This window comes from Colias eurytheme, chromosome 3 (assembly GCF_061535395.1).
Source record: "Colias eurytheme isolate Ceu_HAF_F1 chromosome 3, ilColEury1 Martin Lab GWU primary, whole genome shotgun sequence".
NCBI classification, from domain to species: Eukaryota; Metazoa; Arthropoda; class Insecta; order Lepidoptera; family Pieridae; genus Colias; species Colias eurytheme.
Genome location: NC_142982.1, coordinates 7,205,500 through 7,231,789, shown reverse-complemented (window position 1 = coordinate 7,231,789; position 26,290 = coordinate 7,205,500). Strand labels below are relative to the sequence as shown.

Genomic DNA, 26,290 nt, shown 5'->3' with positions numbered 1-26,290 from the left:
CCGCCCAACAATGAAAAGAGGGGAGGGGGGGGGGGCGAGATACAAGTGGGAGACGAGCATGCTTCGGCACGAATTGGGCCACGCTCGCACCGGGGAAGGTACCACACCCTCACAGAATATCGGCGCCATAGTGACAGTTTACTGTCGCGTTCCGTACGGTGAGTGAGGGGTCCGGAGGCCCACATCCCTTCCCATCCCCTACCCATCCTCTCCTTCCCTATCCTCATTCCCTCCCATCCTCGCCCCTTCTACCTAACTCCCTCCAAATCCCTTTGAGGATAGCAACACATCTACTTCACACACACATCCAGTGGAGTGGATGCTTATGGGCGGCGTGTATCGCTTAACAGAAAAAAAAAAGACCTGCACAATTTTTAGGAAATTTATGTGAAAAACAGTTTCACATATCGACCTTGTTGTCAAGCAGCCTTAAGCTTTGTCAATGTAATGTAGCATTTCTAAACGTCCGAACTCCTAAGTCCTAATGCAAGTAGCGTCCTTACTCGGCTAGTGGGCCAGTTGTACAACACGCATTTTGATGTCGCAAGACTGAGTTGTACTGTGAACAGCCATTTATCACGCCCTTCGTTCCAATTTAAATGTTGATCCTCGGCGTGATAACTAACGTGCAAAACTCGTCCATGATTTCCATTCTATGTGCATGAAATAAATTTGTCCACACTAACATAGGATCTATTTAAATATGTACTAGCTTTCCGCCAGCGACTTCGCCCGCGTAGTAAAAAAAAACCGCAAAGTTTCCGTTCCAGTGGGTTTTCCGGAATAAAACCTATCCTTTGTCCTTCCACAGGTCTCTGCCTATGTCTGTACCAAAATTGAAGTAAATCCATGCATAGCAGTTCTTTTTGAGATTAGTACGGACTATTCGGACTATTCAATGAACAGTTTTGACTTTGCTACGATTTTATTATATATTTAGGTATAGATTGGTCGTGGATAAGATTATTCAATATCTACTTACTACTCTGTGAATGTCTAAAACGGTTGGTGAATAGATTTTAGCACGTTGTATGCAAATGAGTGATATATTAGAGTGCCATGGGCGGATGACATGGACAGACTACGCATACCAACCAATTAATATCATAGTTACGTTTTATTTTGTTAATCATTAACCAATGAGGATTTTTATTAAAATGCGTGTTTTAATAAATTTAATAAAATTAGGTAAGGCAAAATAATTCAATGAATTTATTCAGTTGGAAACAATCGCATCATTTGATAAATTCATAAATTCATAATAATTAAGAACCACATGTAACATTTAAATTTTAAATATACATCACAAGTTCTAAAAATTTCATACCAAAATCTCATTATAAACTTTTAGCATGCGTTTGCGCAACATTGAAAGATAAGGAGCACAGCAAAGGAAAGGTAATGGTAAATGGAGTCACTTTCTCGTTGGGCACACGTTTGCTTTCGTTCGTGTTGTAAGCACCGTTATCTCATTTAGCAAGTGAAGGTATGCCGTCGACGTAGAGAAAGTGTTTAAAAATGTTGCATTCAATTATGCAAAAACCGTATGTAGGTACGTGTTTTAATAACGCATATTAAATTAGTGAGACTTATTAGATCGTATGAATAAAATTCAAAACCAAATTTGAACAGATTTTTAAGTTTGTACTATATGTTGTATAATACATATTATTCATGTATTAATAATTAAAAATGTTTTAAACGTACATAATAATAAATGATCGATTAGTCATTGGGAGTATTCAACTTTGAGTTGACTTTCCAGTGACCTACCTATAGGTGGAATAACCCCTTTTGTGGGAACAAAAAGTCTGGCATGTAATTATGTAATTATTCTTCGAAACTGAACATTAAAGGCAATTCGGTGACTCTGAAGTTTTTACATATATAAACCTACCTACTTCAATTTTGAGAATTTCTCTTATGTTAAGAAAGATAATGAATGTTATAATTTTATAAATAATTAATAATATCATTAATAACTAGACAATAGGTATATATTCATGAAATCTATAAATGAAATAAAAACAAACATGTAGATACATAAGTACTAATACTATTATTACTAAATTTGGAAAGAATCAAAATCAAATCGAATACTAGTTAGGTACCTACTTAAAAATATACCCTCATATAGTTAGTTATTATATAAATAAAACATTTTATACAATGTGTTAATATTTTGTATAAATAATCTAAAGCATAACGTGATTATTCAATCTCAAATATATTAACGGGTAGAGACTAGAGGCAGTCTCAGTCCTCAGATCATGACAAGTATTAATGTTTCTGCAATATTCAAGGTCGCTGTACCCTTTTGTGTCCGGACAATAGTTGTATTTAAGATACATTGACAGTAATTACCACGAAATTTTATTTTTATCCCAGTAATTATATTTCTTCTCATTTCCATGTAGGTACGTGTAAACATCGGAACGATATTTTGATCGAGATAAAAAAGTTATAACATAAAGCACAAACTCCTTTTAATTATTTTTTTCCTTTTTTAATGTCTTTTAACTGCATAAATAATAATATATATGTATACAAACGAACATAAATATATTTAGATATAATAAAGTTTAGGCTACATTCAGTACTGAACGCGAAGCATATCGCATTTGGTATTTACTTTTAGTGGAGCAAAAAAACGCATCATGACCTAACGCAACTAGCACCTCTTTGTGGCGGTAAATGATATCATACTCGAACTAGCTTTTGTATTGTACCTGTTTTTTGTCTGATTCAGGCACTTGATTTTAACATTTTAGAATTTTGTCTATATTTTTTTACAATATTGCATTTAACTTGGGTAGAATATCAATCAATCATTAATAACAGCAAACGTATTGATATTTGATAAAATGTACTTTTCAAGTACTAAATTCGGTGAGCGAAGTAACACGATTGGCGATAAACAAAGATATCATATTCTTACTTAAGTTATCGTAAAAAACGCCACACGTGTTTAATAACTTTAAATATTAAACAGTAGATATGGCTATGTATAATATAAATAGCCATAACAGTAAAATATTTTTTATTGCTCATTGTGAATAAATTTCGATAATCTCAAAAATTTGCATAATTCTATTTTTCTAGTTTCACAATTTTAAGAACTATACCTATTCATAGTATTTCTCGTCGTCGTAATTTATGTAAGCAGCGTATTATAATAATGAAAGCCGGCGTATCGGCAGCGCAGCAACAAGCAGCAAGGTCGTTCTCAATGTTACGTGTGCGGCGTACGGCGTGTATCACCTACTCTGCACTCGCTGTACGTCACACGTCACAATCGCAAAGTAGAAGTAAACATTACTCGTATGTGCTCAGCTGCCGGCCGGCAACCGGCGACCGGCGACCGGCACCACGATACTATTAAAATTTTAATCGATTTACATAAGTTACAAGGAGCCTTGGCTCGCGAGGTCACTTGTTTAAATATTTTTTGATATTTATCTAGTCGTCACACGTCATCTCATTTGTGTTATCTAACTAAACACATTTACTTACCAAATTTATTTATCAGTCACGATTCACGTACTCACATATTTTAGCTACGGTATTTTGAAATTTATAACCGTAAAATACCTGTGTCTAACGTTTCGATTTTATTGTACACAATATGTATTAAAATACGTACTACATTAATATTTATTTTGTATGCGAGAAGGTCGCCGATATGTTTTTTTTTCTATTTCTATCAGGGACATTTCACAACATCTAGAGATATAAGGGATGTTACATCATCAGCTATTTTTATAAAGAATGCGTTCAGTTGGCGAGCAGAGAATCTTTAGCAGCGTCGTAGTTAACTAAAAATATTTCGTACATTTACACGATAAATTTCTTAAATCGAACCGAATTTTATGCATAATTGAATGGAAGATCAATCCTTGGAATATTTGATGACTTCAGCAATATGACCAAAATAATAACCTTATTTTTTTATTTTAGGGTTATAAGCAAATAACATTTGATTGAAATTAATATAATCATAAAACAGTTTAGATCGGATAGCGAATAGCGACTAGCGACTAGCGACCTGCGGAAGGTCGTGCCCGCACGGGGTGAACACACCTTGTATCTGGGGTGCATTCAGGTCGACAGACTACGCATTACATCTTAGCTGTGCCTAAAAAACAAAACCATTTTACATCCTCTAGCGAAAAAAATGATTACTTTCAAAAAATTTTCAAAGTTTGTTCAAAGTTCAAAACCACAATCAAACCTGTGCAAAATATATAATTCTAACTATAAACGTTAAACAATTTGTGCTAGAGGCTCACCTTTATAAATAAAAAACAGCTTTCTGCTACTACGGTCAGTGTTCTCTAGATAGAGTCAATGTACCTAGGTAAGACGGTTGTATGGAGGACGTCTATTCATTCTGCGTATTATTTGATATCCCGAGCCTATTGAAAATAAATTTATTCGATCACTGGATTGATTGAGGCATTGTGTGGGGCAAGAAATTGTGTTCTATATTCAGTTTATATATTTAAATTATATTTAATAATAAAATTAACATGAGCGAAAATTTTGTTTGATTTTACGTTAATTATACTACGGTTAATAGTTGCGTAGTTTTTTTTTTAAATAGGTAGTTGATACTATAGAATTTTCAAAACATACTACCCACACTCTAAAATTATATCTTATAACAATATTTTTTAATCTTCATACTACAAATAATCGTTGTTTTTATTAAAAGACAAATTAATGCAATTGCACTTTTATCTTATCGGGCAAACAAAAGTAAAACATAAAGGTTATCAATATGCAGCAAACAGTGCATTTTACGTGAATAATGTATTGAGCGATAAAAAAGATTACTTATTTTTATAGAAATTTCTTGACCTATCCTAGGCCCTAGCGTCAAAGTCTAACGAACTCCGGTTTGGTGATGGCGGGGTGAGTGGCCAGACGCGGCGGGATCATAGGACTCGTCCTTACGCAACTTTCCCAAATACCTAATCCGCCCAGACGGGGTTCAATCTGTAATTGAACTGATGAACTTTTCGCATCAGTAGTTCATCGATCTATCGAGAATAATCTACTAACAAATATTTGCTGTTCATTCATTATATTCAATTGATTGAACTGTATACATACCTATAGCAAAAATTGTTTATACATTGCATTCTATTTTGTAATATTTTAAATTGTTTTCAGGTAAATAAAACGTTATGATTGTACTTATCGCTTGATTACATTGTTTACAGATCTCGCAAACGCGGACCAAGCAGCTCCTACGACTTGGGCTACGGCGAGCGCGACGATCAAATGAACGAATGCAACGCGGCTCTCGTGCTTATGTCCTTAAGCTGCTCTCCAAATTCACCCAGGCCAAGTACGAAACCTTTTTAAAAAAATAAATTAAAATATTGATTCAGTGTGCTGATTTTATTACCATCCTACTAAAATGTTACTTGATAGTTAATCAATGGATATTATGCAAGCTTAATCGTGCTACGCCAGCTGCGTTGTAACTCAATGTAACGTATAGCAGCAACGTTATATAACTAATATTACCTGCTAAGTCACACTCGTAGCTTTCCACTTTCCCATCTAGCAAGCAAATTGCAGATTGTCTTCCATGAATGTTCTAGGCGCGAGCAATCTCAACGTCGCTTAAGAATGCTTACCGTTTGTATGTTATAAATTGATACATACAATATACATGTGAGAGAAATGTTTAATTTAACTTAGTTTTATGTAAAATCTACAAAACGATGATATCGTCTAGACTGCAGTCTAGACATAGTCTAGACAGGTATTCGACACAGCAGTGCTCTAGCATAGAGTTTCGAGATCTAACAAAATTGCTACTTCTATTATTCTACAGATTGCCATTATTGTTCAACCGACCCAATATGTAACCTATGAAACTCATACATTAATTATTTTTAAATTTGAAAGCAAAAATTGTTTATGCATGCCGCGAGAAAATAGACGAGCTTTCGAGTGAAAGTGGGTATAGCTATACCTACTTCCGTTTTATACTTATACCTATTATTGTTAGCTAGAGGGATTCCTTGAATCTCTACAATCTCATTTGAAAATAAATATGGGTTAAGGGTGAACTATAATCTTCCTCAGGTGCGTGGGGTGGCCGCTCTTCAGTCTCTCCTGGTGCAAGCAGCAGCTCGGGGTCCTCGTGGCGCTCTGGCACCCCTTCCCCACCGCCAGTTTCATCCTCCTTCAGCGATGAAGGTATTGCCATGGATTATGAAGATCATCATCCACGTAAGAGGAGGGTAAGTAAACATTTTTATTGACTTTCAAAGTAGTACGTAATATAACATTAATGAATGACGTCGACATCTATCAGACTTTCGTTTGAAGTTTCTAGGCAGGAACGTGACCTAAGTTACATTTTATTTCCTTCCCAGGTTACTGGATAACGCTGTTGGTGAATACGGGGACGAAAGACTAGTTTTCGTTTAAAATATATAAAAAAACTGTAGTTAAATCGCAATGAAGGGTAAGAATGTCGTTACGTTAATAAAAAAAATGTACAATACAAAGATGTAGGGGATATCTCAAAATACAGCTAATTTACATGTTTAAAACATTTCGTAAATTTTAAATCATTTTGGGTGAAATTAAACATCTTGTTTAATATGCTTGGCCACCGTGTTACCAACTTCAATTAGACCGTGACACAAATCGTGCTCGCTTTCATATTACTACCAAGTAAATATGAGCTCGAGTAAATTACTTTGTTTATTTAGTTGGTACGCAACGAGTCTTTGTTACCTAAAGTTTTTGAATGCACCACTTTATACGTATTTGTAACGTGGTTTCGCCTAATGAGGAACTACTCATTGCAATACAAAGTATTTATGACGCACAATTAATTGAATGAATAAGACCCGCGCAGATGCAAGTCTTTGTTCAATGCGTAGATATTAACCACATTGTATTGTATTTACGTATCTTTGGAGCTGGTATTTCAAACAACGCAACTTTCACTGGACAAACTGCAAGACACCTGTTCACCGTCGTTAGAGGGGCCATTATATCACAACTTTGAATAACGCTGCAATTCCTATTCCTCGTTTCGCAAACATAATGCTTCGAGTCAATTTACATGTAAATCATATTTTGATTATTTTGATATCCATGTAATCTTATACAAAACAACTTTACTCATTTATTTGAACCAAAAAAAAGTAAAAGTTATTCACACAGTATGTACCTATATTCATTCATTAGTGAAAGTTAATAATATGACAAAATGACCTCTTTTCGCGAGCTATTTTAACATAATGTGAAAAGTTTCTATCTGCGTTTTTAGAAAACGAATTAAATATAATTTACTAGAGGTCCGCCCCGGCTTCGCCCGTGATACATATTTCGCAATAAAAGGTAGCCTATGTCCTTTCTCGGGTATCAAAATATCTCCATACCAAATTTCATGCAAATTGGTTCAGTAGTTTAGGCGTGATTGAATAACAGACAGACAGACAGAGTTACTTTCGCATTTATTTGTGTATTTAACATGTAATAAATAATAAAATATGAGTACAGGTGAACATATTATGAGTTTTAAAACGTAATGCGTACAGTATACCTACACATGTGAGTTTGCTCATTACATAATATCGAAAGTATAATATGTATAATGATTAACGATACACGTGGACGGTAGTGTGTCGCACAGTCGCACATACAATGTCAAGGTGCAGTACTGCGGTCGCGCATTATGCAACGCCATTGTAAAATTGTCATAAATACATTTATGTTGGCATCGTGACTACAGTTGCAGATTTTATCTAGCTTCACTCACTTCAATATGTATTCATATTTATGATTATAAACATCTGTTCTGTACAAGATTCATTGACTTTCTCTTAACTGCCGTACAATGAATTTAAGAAAGAACAGCTTTACAAATTAAATTATGTAAAGATAAGGTGACAATAGAAAATAGATAATATTTACAATAGAAAATATTTTTTTCATCTAGTTCATTAGAAAAGTAATTATGCAGTACCTACATAATAAATTTTAATATTTTCAACTCACGAGTAAGTATGTAACAGTAAAACTTTCAACTAATAAACATACTACATATTAAGCATAAAGAGGTCAAATAATGAAACACTGTAACAATAGTGTTATATTCAATATTTATAATTTACATCAATGGGTATAATTTATGTGTTAAAAAGTACAATAAACTTTTAAACTATACAATATGTCGATTACAAAAAAGTAGTTAAATAAAAAGAAAAAATTTAAAATATGGTATTGCGTATCTACGCATGAGCTCCTCATCTGAGGAGCTCCATTTCATTTTGATAGTAAAATTTGGCAATTGTTTAGAAAATTGTATTCTATACATATCACAACGCGAATCATTCATGCATCTTTGACGTAATAGCAAAAAAACTATCCACAACTCACAAGCAACAGTACGTACCAATTGGCATGCATAACATTTCAGTCCCACGCTCTACGCTAACCTTGTATCTACGCCAAAATACCGTGGGCGTACCGCTAGTCACAACTGCTCATCTCACTATTATCTACATCACTTACGTAACAACTATTTACACGAAACGAATGGTAGCCACAGTTTAAGTGAGCAATAAAATGATCATTATATACGGAGTAGGTATACATAATCTTTAATATCTACACTTTGGCCTTGTGGATACTATGCCGTATCTAGATTGCTGCATAACCAACTACTACTTTTATGTGTATTGAAATATAAAGAAAATGATAAATTGGGAATTAACAATTTTAAATATTTTAGTAATATTAATAAACATACTTTATCAAATGTTATCAAAAATGTTTACACAATGTGAAGTCAGTATAAAATAGATTTTAGTTCTAAACTTCGATTTAGCACTTTACTAGAAATGAATTAACTTATCGCATTGAAATCACGTAACTTCTATTGCGGTTTCCACTTACTGGTAATGCTGAAACTAGTAATAGTTTAAGCATTACCAGTAAGTAGCAGCATTACCAGTAGGTAAAAGAAGTAATGACAGTATTCCGAGACATGATGTCGCCAAATGAATAATCACATGATGCCTGGCAACTGCGCAATCATTATGTGTAAATCTCATGTAGATATTATTGAAAATTGTTCCTCAGAAATGGGGTATTAGTGATTGCAAAAAGCAAGAAAATAAACTTTACTCAACACAAGTTCGATGACACTTTTATTACTGCGCATCTATGCCAACATTTTATACTTTTTATGAATTTATCTCTTAAGAGCTGAGCAAGCTACTGAACGAATCACTAAATTAAAAATAATCAGATTGTCTACCGGCCGGCCGGTAACATTATTTAAAAATCATTGACTTAGTTCGTCGTTTGGACACAAAAGGTGTAATACAAGAAGGGCAATCGTGCAGGCAATTGTGCGCTTGATGCATCATCTGATATCCGGTCTATACTTACCTGAGTATAATTTTTCTCGGTGTCAGTTCTCGGATTATCGGGCTGGGAGGTCACCGAACCCGCACACTGCCCGACACATGTGAAGTGAGAACCTGTTCTTGTGCACCATTTACCCCACACAACCACCACGAAACATTGCGTCAGCAAACAACTAATCATTCTAATTGTGCAGTGTACTTGAAAATTGTATTAACATCCTATAAAAGAAATGCAAACAGTTTATGTTGACTAGATGAGTTGTTACCATCTGTTATAATATATGAATATATTAGAGTATATTGTATGAGTGTAGGAGTGACGCCAGCAGCTGGCAGACCTTGACTAAGGACACGGTTATTATAACGAAGCAAAACCTAGATAATATTCTGCATACAATAAACTTTTCGCATTATGTTTTTTAAAGAGTTTTCTCAAAATAAAACGATCGTCTCAAATTGATGCCATAAATGCAATGAAAGAATCCTAAAATGCAAAAGGTTATTTGCAAATTATCTATCAATGTAGAGCTTAAAAATCTCCACACTTACAGTATCGAATAATATTTATTAATATTGCAAGATTAAGGACCTTCATGAAGACTCGGTCTCCGCCCACCGCTCTGACGTGGACTACAATAGTCAGCCGGGTTGCATCACGGCGTGCTCGGTCTGCATTCATTGCATAATCATCACATCAACGCACGTCTTCATAGCAGTTTCTTTTAAAGTTTACATCAACCCGGAACTGTATTTTTGCACGTTCACCAAAGTGCACAACAGATAATATATTCACATTTACAAATCCGGGTATGTAGTGGTTCACTATTTTTATTTTCATGAAAATACATTTACCTATCTTATTTTACTAGCATACTTAATAAAGTATTGAATTTACTGCATTATTTTGCAAACCGCAAATTTAGCTTGAATCTTAACGATCCACGCAACCTTAACTTTTTAATAAGTGTTACAATGACCTTGTGAGCTATATTGCCTTGTACATAAGTGACAATTTGTAAGGAAACGTTTTATTAGGAAGGAAAGTAATAAAATAAATAATGCCCACTTATGCAAAAAGACGAAAACAGCAAGATTTGAAATTCACACTCTAACACGTGTAACTTCGGAAGCGTAAAAAATCAATCACACCACATCCAGCATGGACAGAGATTTGAATATAGATAAACTGTAAAAGTAAGAATACACGTCGCGTCGTTGCGAATACAGCAAATATTAAGAATATTTTTTTTTTGCACCTATGCACACAATTATAAAAATACATCATATTATTACATTATACCGAGGAAGAGTTATAGACACATTGTTACTACTTAAAACTGTAAAAATAATTGTTCCTATAAACGGATAAACCCTCAAGTAATAAGTACGTCAGAATTTCAATCTTCAAAGAAACATCACATCACGAGGTCCAAAGTGACGACTACGTCAATAAAGTACGTGTTTTGTCGAAGGCCACCTTATCGTTGAGCAATGATAAAATAAGCCAATTGTTATCTGGAGAGGTGGCGAACAACTTCCGCGTGTGCTCACGGCCAAACTAATTATGCCAAGATAATTAGAATTACAAATCATCGCGACGCAGCCTCTCCAAAGAATTTATACAGCCACTTCAATATTTTCTAAACTACAGGCTTATGAATCTGATACATAACATTCAGTTGGTAAAATTCAATAATTTAAAGTTTTCTATAATATTTATCTTATATATAAAATTCTCGTGTCACAATGTTAGTCTGCATACTCCTCCGAAACGGGTGGACCGATTCTCATGAAATTTTCTGTGCATATCGGGTAAGTCTGAGAATCGGCCAACATCTATTTTTCATAAGTACCACGGGCGAAGCCGGGGCGGACCGCTAGTTTTTATATAATACCACCTAAACTTAAAGAAAATCGTTGTGTACGAGCACTATTTGTTGCATAATTTATAGATATCAAAGCAGTGTTACAACGATTTTACAACATCAGCCTCAGTAAAAGAACTATGTCTAATCAAGGTCTAATCGTTCCATTTAGTGATTGCATGTTGAATGTTACACTGGTGATTCATATAATTGCAAAGAACATAATTTTGTCAGTTGCCAATGTTCCAAAAATCCGTAACGATCAATCAGCTCTGAAACGAAAAAAAATGGTTTAAGACGTCGCGTCAAGGTTGTATAACGTTGCATTGTGTAGTATTTCAACACGCAGCAGATAAAACCACGGCCTTCGCGGTCTATATTTAAAACGCGGAAGACATTGCGGGACTAGAAGCGCGCGGATCATTCCCTGCTTCGGACTTCGGAGTTAGTAAACAGTTAGAAGTGTAAATGGCAACTGGTCGTGCGCGAGGCGGTATTATTTACACACGCAACACATAAATTCTATATAGACACACAAGAGACACACATTCGAATATTTGTGTTTCTGTCGAACTATAGTAAACGTTTTACACATTATTGTTCTGTTTTACGCAAAAATTATTTCCATCCTATGATTTATGAAGATTATGATAAATAATAAGCAGGACTACAATATGTGCAGTCTCAAATTTATTTATTTAAAATCAATAATTTCATAGCAAAACGCCGAAGAAATGCCTTCAAGCATTTAACATACATATTAGTTATATCTTTTATTTTTTTACCTAATATTTTCCTTATTCAAAGCAATTAAATTAATGGTTATTAATGCCAACTATATTTATCTGAATTTTATATCAATGCTACAGTTAAGGCTACACTCATTTCTAAAATCACCCATTGTATTTCCTACAAACGCATACTTAAAGCAACTTGTCAAATAACTGCATATTTATTGATCGAAAGGTTTCTTTATATTGACGCGACTGCTGTAATAGCTTATTTAAGTAGGTACCAACTGTGAGATTGTTGTTGTGCAATCGCAAAATAGGTTACATCCATATGAGTGACCTAGATACGGCATTAGCCGAGTCCTTTGTGCGACTGTATCATTATAGCTGAATATACAACATACTATAAAATATTTTTGAATTGACCTATGACATTATTAATTTTAATACATGGTCCTTCAACATCTTGTTTGGGTACATTATCAATCCTTTGTTTTCTTTTTTTGACAATGAGTTAACTTAGCGAGAAATGGCGTCGCGGTCGTAGAGGCAAGTACGAACTTCAGTTTTGTTGTCTTTCCGTCCCGCTCTTCGGGTCATTGCCCGACACACCACACAACTCCCTCGTTCTAATAACCCTGTACATATCGGTAGCTTGATGCATTATCGTTTTTGTGGTAGACATTGTTGTCAAAAACAAAAGTACTAATTAAATATGAATCATAACTATATTATGTAACCAAATCTGTAACATTATCCTTTTCTCCTTGACGTACCTACATAAAAGACAGCTCAACCCCGTAATATCAAGTGAGCAGTTGGTTAATGAACATCATATCAAAATTAAAAGATCATTTTACTCATGTTGTCTTGCACATTTGACCAAAAAAATGACATGCAACATTTTTACATGCAATCATAACGTGGGTGGGTTTCTTTGTATTTAGAGTATTAGATTTAGAATAAAGAATCTAAGCCAAATATAACCTAGTTTGGAATTGTGCACTTTAATCATAGAGTCCTACTTTTATCATAGATTCAAACAAAAGTTTCGTTAACTATAGCAGGTCTGCAGGTAGTTGGATAGACAGCCCGCTCCATTTTTCTCGATATAAATGCACGTCGAGCAATGTCATCGGGTAGGTGGGGGCAATACGTTTTTTTAACCGGCATCGACAGGGCAATGACTCCAAGACCGGAGCACTGCCCGTTCTTGACAGTTCAAATGTTTACATCTCGAAGGATCACTTGCTTCTCACTTCTAATCGTCCTATAATTTACATCGATAACTTTTTTTTAAATAAATTCATGAAATATTTCATAACACAAGATGTGCTTCAATCAATCAACACGATAAATAAATATTTTGAAAATAGTAAAATATGCACGTTCACAAAAAGCTGGAAAGGTTTTGGTTTCATTTCATTATCATAATATGTAAAAATATTTAATTAAGTAGATTATTTTAGTAAACTTACTACATTACTACATTATTTTAGTAAAACATTTCACATATAATCCAAAAAATACTACACGGGCTTATTTAGATTTATATTTTATATATCAAGTGGTACCAATGATCGTCGAAGGTCTTTATCCTAGAGGTTTTCGCCTGGAGGCCTTTGCCCGACCGTACGCCATAATATAAGTGTGTAAAAAAGGCTTTCTGATGTATCAAGCATTATCATAGCGGTGAGGCCGCGCGCGCCGACAAGATTGTGATACTAATATTATGTATGTAATAGTTTGGCAAGTCTATAAACCTGTTCGACAGATACTTGAATCAAATTCCACAGTGGCCAAACCAAATGTCGTGGTGGTGAATACCATCGAACGGCGGGAACAATGGCTGGGCGAGTTCATCAGACCCGATAATGAGTAGTCCCGCGGGTTCAATAAACTGCCTATTTTGCAAGTAAAATAAGCTTTATGCGACATCAAAATATCTGTAACAACGAATTCCTCCGGAATACCGTTCATAATAAATTGCGTAGAATTAAAATCTTGAAGATTTGCCAAATGTACGTGGTGACATTCACGGGATAATTGCTTCACATTGAACCAGATTTGGAACTGATAGGATATTTCATCTTATTTTGTGTTTGGGGATGTAGATGATTTCTGTGAGTTTATAGAAAAAGTGAAACTGTAACATGTCGGAACCAGTCGAGGTCGGTGACCAGCAAGGCGTCTCAGCTCCGATTGGCGACTGTCCGCTCCACTGATTCATCATCGCTGCTTATTTCCACCTTAGCCGGCCCATACCAGCAGCGCTGACTCATATGACGCACAAAACCTTTTGTTGCTCCTTCGTTAGTAGTTACTGCCTATTTATTATACGAGATCAAATTCATTGGATTATTTTGATGGACTATAACAATTGTTCAAAAATCTTCCTGTTATATTGTTATGTAGGTACATAGGTCTTCCATCTATATGTTATGCATAAGGTCTACTTTGTACACTTTTCCATCAACACATTCTATACAATATGTACGTTTATATTTAATTTTTGAGTATCGTTCATTTTTAGGGTTCCGTAGCCAAAATGGCAAAAACGGAACCCTTATAGTTTCGTCATGTCCGTCTGTCCGTCTGTCCGTCTGTCCGTCTGTCACAGCCGATTTACTCGGAAACTATAAGTACTACAGTGATGAAATTTGATGGGAATATGTGTTGTATGAACCGCTACAAAAATATGACACTAAATAGTAAAAAAAAGAATTGGGGGTGGGGCCCCCCATACATGTAACTGAGGGATGAAATTTTTTTTTTCGATGTACATACCCGTGTGGGGTATCAATGGAAAGGTCTTTTAAAATGATATAAAGTTTTCTAAAAAACATTTTTCTTAAAGTGAACGGTTTTTGAGATATCAGCTCTCAAAGTCGTAAAAAGTATGTCCCCCCCCCTCTATTTTTATAACTACGGGGTATAAAATTCTAAAAAAAATAGAGGTGATGCATGCTAATTAACTCTTTCAACGATTTTTGGTTTGATCAAAGTATCTCTTATAGTTTTTGAGATAGGTTGATTTAACTGTAATTTATTATATTTGCTGCTACGGAACCCTTTGTGCGCGAGCCCGACTCGCACTTGGCCGGTTTTTTGAGTATAAAAAAACCTCGAGGGTACCCTCGAGGTAAAATAATAACATTTTTAATTACCAGGAATTCATGATAAGAAGAGCGTCTACATTCATTAGAATTTAGATACAGTTTTAATTTCATCTACTCAATCAACTTTGAAAGTACTTCAGTACCTTTTAAAATGTATACATAAGAATGAAGATAATCAAACATTAACATTCCACAGTGCATTGACCCGCCGCATCTATTCCCCTCGACATGGGGTGCATTCCGCAAAATGCTGCCTTAACTTAGTTTCGATTTTATAGAGTTATCAGTTAGGTATATTATGGTGAATAAGTATGTGTACATGCAAAAAAAAATTAACCAAAGTTGTACCGGACACTTTTTTTCAAGCAATGCATTCCAAATCACACGAAAAATAAGCAGGAAAAGCATAATTGTAAACATAAATCGTGTTTCCTTGACAAATTTTCAAACACGTGCCACTGGCAAGCCAGTCTAGCCACGTGATCTTATTATTATCCTTTGTTAGATTTAACAGTTTATAATTTCTGTACTTCTCATACTGAACTGAAGTAAGTGAAATTAAAAAACCGGCCAAGTGCGAGTCGGGCTCGCGCACAAAGGGTTCCGTAGCAGCAAATATAATAAATTACAGTTAAATCAACCTATCTCAAAAACTATAAGAGATACTTTGATCAAACCAAAAATCGTTGAAAGAGTTAATTAGCATGCATCACCTCTATTTTTTTTAGAATTTTATACCCCGTAGTTATAAAAATAGAGGGGGGGGGACATACTTTTTACGACTTTGAGAGCTGATATCTCAAAAACCGTTCACTTTAAGAAAAATGTTTTTTAGAAAACTTTATATCATTTTAAAAGACCTTTCCATTGATACCCCACACGGGTATGTACATCGAAAAAAAAAATTTCATCCCTCAGTTACATGTATGGGGGGCCCCACCCCCAATTCTTTTTTTTACTATTTAGTGTCATATTTTTGTAGCGGTTCATACAACACATATTCCCATCAAATTTCATCACTGTAGTACTTATAGTTTCCGAGTAAATCGGCTGTGACAGACGGACAGACGGACAGACGGACAGACGGACATGACGAAACTATAAGGGTTCCGTTTTTGCCATTTTGGCTACGGAACCCTAAAAATGAGTCCAGTTGAAGATCAATCTAATGTATTGCTATTAATTTATTACACAAATTGAATTAATTGTTGTTGGAAATAACTGTTATAGCGCAAAACAGATGACCGCCTAATGCAGGAAAATACCACCGCCGGTAAAACGCAGTCGACATGACAGTGCGTTTGAAACATAAAGAGTCTTCCTCGTTGCTTGTACAGTTAGAACGAGATGACACCAAAACAGCTTATCTAGCCTCGATACACGAAGTAAATAAGCGGAAGGTCACTTGCGCGAGATATAAATATATTGCATCCATATGCTGAAAAGAGATGCAATGAAAACAAATCAATAAGTCATCTCGGCGTTTCTTCGTAGAAAGAGATGGCGCAACAACAAACCGGCATATTACCCGGCATATATTACTGTTTTACATGACTTTGAACCTTAATGCTAAGGATTCTTATTTTCGCGTGGTGTAGGATTTTAGAGTGACTTCGTTTTCCCCAGCCCCAGGTTTAATGGTTTTTTTAATACATATATTTTTATAACATTAGGAAATTTTAGTTTAAAATTATTCGTCTCATGTACTATAACGTTGTATTTTGAGTTTTGAAATACGATATAATATTCAAAAACAAATACATAATTAAATACCATCGATTAGATACTTTTTAAATATAAAATAAACATGTAACCTTAAAAACGTGGAGTCGTTTTAATATTCAAACAAAATTGGGGTACCGATTTTAAAATAATTAAAAGTGGTAGTCTGAAATAAGTTAATTACAAGACATTATTCTTGAGTATACTCGTGTCTGCATCACAGCCAACTCAAATTATATCATCACTGTGTGCGCACTTATAGCTCTAATATACTGCATACATCCAACTGCAATCCTCGGCACACATTGAAAAGTTCCGGCACGTGTAACTTGTAGCGATAGCACACAGCTGCATTTCTCAGGGACGCTACCTAGATATTATATAAAGCATTAGTTTAAAAGCCAATGTCTATTATGAATAATTTAAATGCATTTATCTATAAGTACCTATAGTTCTCTTAGATTTAAAACACATCATTTAATTACGTAATAATTACACATGCTACTTTTGAATTGTATTGTCTTTAAAACTTTATGTAACTAAATCCAAGTGAAAGAATATTTATTTATAATCATAGATGTTCTACGTACATACATTGTTTCAAGATTTTTATTCGTTAGGTACCTATTACCTAGTTACCAGGCTGGTTTATCGAGGGCCTAAAAGTAGGTCAGTGGTGCATTGAGGGTTGGGCCCTCCTAAACCAACCATCATTATATTTTGATATACTTAACATTTGTTTTGGCACGTTTCAAATTACTTGATAGGCTGTTTTAAAATATTGTAGAAGTTTTTACATATTCTACTGTGACTAAGCATGAGTATTACAACTTTACAAGAGTAAAATCCATTTCGATTCGTTAATTTGAGTAATCATTATTTCAATAAGGTCACGTAGCATAAAGGGAACATTGTCCTCGATCCTCGAGTCCGTTGTTGATTCATACCCTTTGTTGTAAATCGTAATTAAGGTGAAATGCAATAGATACTGAATTATTATTTTTGGGAACACTTCTGAGTTTTCTGCGAATGTGTTTATTAAATGCTAAGAATATAAAAGATGAACGCAACCTTCGCAACCACCCTTGGCCGTGGTGGTACGTGACCTAGATCGACACCCCCGCTCTGTTACCTCATGCCTCTGACCTAACCTACTTTTAAATGCACTTGATACAGCTTTAGCTACCCAGCATTGAGCATTTAGCTTCGAGCGCCGAATTGGCGTCCCTGACATCACACGACTCTGACGTCACTAAATAGGTAGCTCTACCAAATTATAACGGCACATTGATAGATAAATATATGACTTTTCTACTGGTAAAAGAAACAAACATGTGTCGTCAATTTTGAAGCTATAAATTATTTATAATAATGTGGATTGATTATTAAACATATATTTAGCTATAACAAACGAAGCTATGTTATCAGGTCATCAGATTCTATTACCTCTAGGCATTTATCTTCATAAAACTGGACATGCTATATGGCGGGCGTGGTTCGGTAGAAATATTGCACAAGAGCGAGTGAATGAGGCATACGACATTAGCAAGGCCACGGCCTAGAGCTGTTTCTATGTACTGGTTACCTTCATATAAACTACTATGAATGCACATGCTATTTCCTACATATCTAAAAGTTTATTTAAATAAAAATAAACGGTTTATTCATGTAATTTTTCTTATTGGTTCCAGGTAAACAGCGTTGTGTTCGAATGTACTTGGAGAGGCTGTGGCTACATCACAAATACCTGCTCCTCGATTGAAGCTCATATCAGACAAACACATTTAGGGTATGTTTGATATATTTTTTGAAAAAGCACATTCTTATTTAGTAATTAACTAAACGTGATTATTTGTGATTTGACTCTAAATAAAGTTAACCTATTGATGTGGTATAATTGCTCAGCTCAGCTGAATAGCTAGCTTATTGACACGGAAGTAACAAGGCTTTATAACAAGGTTGATTACTTCAATATAGTTACTACACGAGCCCTTTACATATGCTGTTCCGCCACAAAGCAAGGTCGGTGTCAGCGCAGCTCTTACGTAACTCCACAATTGAACTTTTAAATTTTTATTTAACATTGCGATTCAGTCCTAAAACATTTAAATCTTAATGACGAAATTGGTTGGAGTGTCAAACCGTGTTATCGGTTATAAAAGATTATGTTATGATTGCAGACCGAAGAAAGAAGGAGAAAGTGATCATGAAGAAGAATTCTACTATACTGAGCGGGAAGTGTCAGCTCCTGCGCCTCCGCCAACACTGTCCCACCGTGATATGTGCCGTCCGCCGCATGAAGATCCTGATTATCAACGTCAAATTGTGGGATCTTATAGGTATATACAATATAGTTTCATTAAAAATGTACAAAATTGTAAGATGATGTGAAAAAAAAAGAAAACAGAGTTTATACTAAAAGAACTTCAAAACGGCAAAACGAAAATGTGTAAATCAAGAAATAAAATTGATTTACTCACTTTTATTGCTTTACAAAACTCTATGATAAGAAATTTTAACAATTTTCATTTGTTTGTTTCAGGCAAGGACTCTTATCAACTATGCAAAATATTTCAGCAAGGTCCATTAGCATTCCCGTAACACATTCCTGGTCTAACTCTCACTCACCGGTACGTATTAACACAATAATTACTAAAATGTATAATGCTTTGGCAAAGTTAATAAATGTCCTTTATATTTTACAGAAACACATGAAGATTTCAGGAACAAGTGGATCACCGGGTAGTCCTGGCCGTAGACCACGCTCAGACAACAAAAAGTGTCGGAAAGTATACGGAATGGACCAACGGGATCAGTGGTGCACCCAGTGCAAGTGGAAAAAGGCGTGTACGAGGTTCGGCGATTAGCGGTCCAGCTCTACCTTCCCAAACTGTGTTGTGCTGTACGTAAAGTAACCATTCTACTGCTGTGTGGCTGTACCATGGATACTTCGCTACTTGAGAGACTCGTTAGTCGATTTAGACACAAAGTATTCCCGTGCGAATAAATTCCGTGTACGATAAGATTGGGCGTGAAGAAAATAATAATATATTACTGATGAATTATTTTAAGATATACATATGCGGAGTAATGTAATTATAATAATATTTTTAAATATCAACGGAGACATATTTTTTTCTCTTCAAATGTGACTCGTATTTTGACTACAAAATGGACATTGCCCACGTATTTTTGTAGAGCAGTAGATTTGCCTTTAAACATACGAAATACGTGTGTCGCTCTCGGTCTGAGACTGTGAATAAATAGTCATAAGTATATGATAAGAATAGATATAGAATAAAACTGATATTTACGTAGTGTGAAACATAGCATAATCACGGAACGGTTCAAATTGCCATTTGTAACAGAGCAACCCGTATCAATGTTGTCAGTTATCACCTTATCTTACATATCTGATACTTGAATGTAACTTTTTGTTAAATAATTGGGAAAAAACCATTATTTACGCTTCATTTCAAACTAAAGACCAAATTTAAATTAATTTGTTATTACGGTGTAATGGCTTTCGTTATATTTTTTAAGTCGGATAATTTCACAAATACGTTTAAAATTTCTGTTTTTCTTATTTGCTTCTTCTATTTTTATTATTCCACAATATCATTATGTCAGTGAAATCCGTCCACGTTCTCAAAGTGCGCTTTCAAAACTTAACAAGGCTTTCACACTACGAAAATAAGTTATTTATTTTATAAGACGACTCGGTGTAATAGCATTCCAGTCGCAATATAGTTCAGTGATATTTATCATTGCTTATTTATATGCATTGACTGAATAATTAGATAATATATGAATATTATGAAGTAAGTTTTCTCAGGTTTGACTAAAAGACTACACAAATTTAGACTTAAAATTTTACAAACATATCTGTACGTATACCTGTTGGTCCTATCAGATGAAGACAATACTCAGCGGAGTTGCTCGCGCGTCATCGTGCTCGACGGGACACGCGTTTGGATGGTGCATGGAGTGGATGGAGTCCACGTGTCAAACATTGATGCACTGCTAAAATTACACCGTACACAATTAATACCTACGTATATATCATAGTATACCTGTGTCTGCGGATACATTTAGAAAGTGTCACACTGGTAGCACTCAAGGAAGAAACTATAATTATAAACAGTGCATTTATGTTTTTGGAATGTGTGACGATTCTAAAATGACGAGAATGATAATGACTCAAATGTCAGCGCAAACGCTGTACTACCTACGATGAGATGTTTACATCAACATACCAATATAGCGTTGCTTCAGATCTAAACTTGCAGACTGCAGAGTTGCAGATTTGACTCACACCTGAAAGCGGTGTACCTATTAAGATCATGAGTAAACATGGATTGATTGATTGAAAATTGAAATGATATGAAATACGGAAAGGGGTCATTGATGAATTCGCCGAAAGAAAATGTGAAAAAAGGGCTGCAGAATGAAAAAAAAAACAGGCAATTGCGAGCTGCAATATTAATTATTAAGTATTATAATATAACTATGTATTTGTAAATAGATAAATTTATTGAAAATTATATTAATAATATGTTCTATATGTTAAAAAGAAAGCAATGTTGGTACGTGTACATACATATAAAATATTTATGTTGGTAGGTAGGTATTGATAATGTTACTTAATGTGATTGTTAAAAACGATAATTTTTATAGCAACACGACGTGCTATATTTACTTTAATATTAGGTAGTTACTACTATTTATAATGATTTTGATAAAATCGTTTCTTATACATTATGCGCGGTATATACCTTCCCTGCAGTTACCAAGATACATCGATAAATTTTATTTTTCTGCTATCAAATATTTTTGTATTAAGTTTGTACAGTAGGTGTAAATTCATCTAAATAATTGTGCCAATCACAAAGTTTATAATATCAATCTAACTAATCATAAGGTAATCCGCATACAACAAATGTTTCCATTTATTGAAGCGTGTTCAATAATCAAATATACTGTTGGTGCTTTTACAGTAATATCATAGCAAACGCACATTTGCGAGAAATCTCGCTGGAATAAATTAAGAGCTTAGATGTCTTGAAATATTAAACAATACTATATATTTTAATAGTCTCAATATTGGAGATAAAGGTAAAATATAACATAAATTCCTCTATACAAATATATCGTGTAGAAAACTTCATGAAAAATATTATATATCAAGCTTCAACATTTCTTGCCAAACATATAATAATTACGGTTACATTTTGTGTAACCTCAGATGTGTAGCTAATTATTATATATTAAGTACCTGCTATTTCTACCAAATATACCTACTTACAATTCATTTTGTTTGCTGTTTAATGGTTGTGATAAAATCATTGTTATGAAAATATCGAAGATTTTATTTCACACGGTAATCCGCGCTACATAAACCAAATGATTATGACTAGTAGGTTAAGGCGACAACTCAGCTAGCGTTTTAACAACTGCCATATTTTAAGGATATAGTTGTAACTGCGGTTAGTAAATATTATCTAATATAATTATAGTTTTAATATTATAAAATTAAGTTTAAAAGTCATGATGTAGTATTTAATAATTTTAAGTACAATACTTTAATTGACTAACTTCCATTTATGCTACCTACCCTCCTTTCTATATTCTATTTTTGAACCGTCTTGGAACCGTCACATTTTTTTTAGAATGTTCGATTGAATTTAAAAACCATTTTAAAAGTATAAAAGAGCCTGGCATCATACGTTTTATTTGTGTCATTTTACAATTTTCTGATACAATGAATGTCAGCGGGTGCTCGAGTTCGCTCAGCATAAAAATAAACCGATCTCAACTATCATGAAGCTATTAGATTTATTTTTACACAAATATAAATCCTATCCTTATTTTTCAAATTAGCATAATTATATTTTTTTATTCTAAGTAAAGACATCGTTATTTTTATTTACACGTATTTATAATTTTAATTTACGTACCTTTTAATTTATTTAGCCAAATTTGCTCAATGTTGTATACACTCGACACCAAAGTCATAATAAAAAATAATATTTTTATCTAGCAGTACAAAGAAAACATAATAAAATTTCATATACATATGTATAAATGTATATATACATATTTCGTTTCGTACTTGTCGGCACGGGCGACTTGCGTTCACCTTTTAATTTTTATAATATTATATTATCGAAAAAAAACTTATCAAAACATTAATAATCTCCACTTCTGATTTTTTTATATTAATCAGGGCAAATTCCTTTTGACTTAACATGAACATTAAAGTTTATGTTGTATATGTGTATGTATATATATATTTTAGACACGAACGCTAGTCCAGACTAAGTCTTATTTCATGAAGGGCTAGAACGTTTTCGTTAAATTTAATTAAAAAGAGTGTATTATTGTATTTATTTAAGGCTTGAAAAGATTTTTTTTTTACTTAGTTGTAGTGTCATGATATTAAACCGTCTACATAGCAATGTTTTATAAGATATTATAATTATTTAATTTTAGTTGTGAAAAGCCTCGACTTCGTACTTAGTTTATTGAACATTTTGTAACGTCGCGTAGTTATTATTTTCTATAACATACTATGTATTTATATTTCAGTCATTTTTTGAATAAACACTTACATATATAAATGTTTCAATTTAATATCTTTTTATGCTATACAAATACAAATACGATTGTAGTGCTTGTTATGTTTATTGTAATTACTATGGAATTTCTGTTACTAATTTTTGTGCGTTTCTACTCTTTTCTCTTATAAATATTTATTATCTTCCTAACCAAGAAAATTCAGATATACCTAATCTAGAGTTTTGTCTTATATTTCCTTTTAACATATTTTTTATTGTCTTGGAACAACTATGCATGTAAATATGTAAATTCATTCAGATTTACGTTATGATTAATTAGTCTTCTCACTTTCCGAGATGAAAATATTGCCTACTTGTTTCACAGTGTTAATGTAGATACGATGCAATTTGAATATCGAATAAAAATAAAAATAAAACTTTGTCATCTTGTATATTTCATATCTATAAATATATTATGGTAAAAATTTTAAAATGTACGTAATAAAGATTTGCTTTATTTTTACTAGAAATTTTAAATAGTTCTTAATATATTGTATTAATATGAATATTCCTAAGTTATATTATGAACATTTGAATTTTCTTTCATTGGATAAACATACTGTATAACTGTAATTAGTGACTTTGATTTATGAACAAAAATTCCAAATGTGTATAGTGGGCAATAGATTTTTTTGAAAATATGTCTCCTGTTTGTAAGTAAAGTTTAGGGGTTTTATCATATTCGTGGACATAAGGACCGTTCGCATATCTACATCTACAGCTTAGACTTAGAGAATAAAGATGAACTTGCTAATGTACGCGCTACAATCATGCTACAATGCTGATACACTGTGTGATTTTACATATGTACATGGATATTATGTTTAGTATTAATATTTTTGTTTAATTAGACAATACTCTGTTGCTGTTTTTATTTTATATCACAATGAATTCATCTTTCTTTTCTTTATGTAATGGTCTTCATTAGTTAATTTTTACGAAATTGTTTTCACTTTGGCATGTTTGCCGATGATACGATAAATGGAGCATTTTATGATGAAGATTGTAACTGAACACACTACGTAGATACCTATACATCCAGGCATGCTAATCGAACACGATATTATAGTGTTATAACTTATGTACAATCATAATAAATGAAGGAAATTTATTTTGTTGCAATTGGATTTTTACTCGCATGAAATGCTTCATATAGGTATTATAATATTTTAACGATGGTTACCAATAGATTTAAGATAAAAATTTATTTGATCAATGATGAAGAATATTATTATTATATTAATTTTCGCTCGGATAAGTAGGCATATTTCCATAATAATTATTGTCAATATCACAGCAGTTTTTACCGACACTGTCAGCACAACTAAACATAAAAATAAACAACAACAACATTTTGCCACTTTTTATCTCATATAAAATGATATAAGGCCATGCAGTAAATTATAGTATGTCAAAGTACTTACATTGATATAAATAAGGGAAGGTAGAAACTAGCTGGCAGTTCTATCTACTGTGATATTAATAATCTATTTATTAATCTTCTAGATTATCTATTATTTATAACTTTACAATGTTGAATATGATCGTGTGTTATATTTTACAGAATGAATATTACTAGTATTAGGTATCTAATGTTATATCGTACCTATTGCGAAGGTCCATAATGTGTTCCAAAAATAATTGATTTTATAAAAGATAAGATATAAATGTAATGTTTTGTTAATAATTCGTACGTACCTAAATTGTTTATGAAATGGTTAAGAGAGAATGTACATACACATTACACATACTTAATATAATAATTGTTGACATGAGTCTTTGAAAAAACACAATTGACTTTCGTTATTGAAAACTACAGAATAACAAGCTCTCTATAGTGTATATTAAGTACATATTGTGTATAGTTTCTGCATTTGATTCAATTCTCTGTGAAACATTGTGTCCACTCATAATTAATTATCATTGTTTCACAATTGCTGTGAGAATTCGTAAATATACTATAAATTAATATTATTTTTTAAAAAGAAAACTGTATGTAGACTTTTGTCTGGTTACTATACCTCAATAAGTTTAGATTGAATGTATGTCTTGAGAAATATATATAAAGATTCATTTATTGGTACTTTGTCGCATTATTTTTAAACCTTATGTCATTAAAAGCGCCCATATAATGTTATGATTAATTACCTATTTTTAAAAACATGTGAACAAAATTTTGTACCCATAAATTCATTAAAATTTTTATTTCAAGAAACATTATGTGAAAAATATAGATCTTTTAATTTATGGATTATTAAAAATATGTTACAATTCGTATAATATATAAAAAATATATAAACTTTAGATTATAAAAAACGTGTTTCAATTCAGAAATTGGTGCCCAGCCATGTTATAAGTTATACCCAAAGCAATACTTAAAACTAAATATTTTTTTCATTTATCTGGTTGCTTAATAGTAGGTATTTAAGTATATATATACGTCAATTACTGCCAAAAGCACTAAGCAAAATTTATTTATTTATTTATTTATTTATTTCAAAAACATCACATGCCATTACAGGAGAGAGCCCAATGCGACATAGATACAATAATTTTATTATCTACACTAATATGATAAAGAGGAAAACTTTGTTTGTTTGATTGTAATGAATAGGCTCATAAACTACTGGACCAATTTTGATGTAATTTGGCACAGATAATCTTTAGACCCTGAAAAAGAACATAGGCTAACTTTTATTGCGAAATATGTACCACGGGCGAAGCCGGGACGGACCGCTAGTACTTACTGCGCGGTGGCCGCGCGGCGGCCGCTCCTCGATTTCGTGGCGGCCGCGCGGCCACCGCGCAGTTAGTTACTCAAAATTA

At 33.4% G+C, this 26,290-nt stretch overlaps 1 protein-coding gene across 1 annotated transcript in view; it reads left to right on the top strand.

Moving 5' to 3' along the window:
- Positions 1–25,547, top strand: part of Glut4EF (Glucose transporter 4 enhancer factor) — a 42,980-nt gene extending 17,433 nt beyond the window's left edge. The window contains exons 3-8 of the mRNA XM_090119808.1: positions 5,226–5,353; positions 6,103–6,260; positions 18,539–18,636; positions 19,028–19,186; positions 19,390–19,477; positions 19,553–25,547. Of these exons, the coding sequence (XP_089975934.1) occupies positions 5,226–5,353; positions 6,103–6,260; positions 18,539–18,636; positions 19,028–19,186; positions 19,390–19,477; positions 19,553–19,714 (793 nt within the window). The 3' untranslated portion in view covers positions 19,715–25,547. The remainder of the gene's footprint in view (positions 1–5,225; positions 5,354–6,102; positions 6,261–18,538; positions 18,637–19,027; positions 19,187–19,389; positions 19,478–19,552) is intronic.
- Positions 25,548–26,290: the final 743 nt, after the last annotated feature.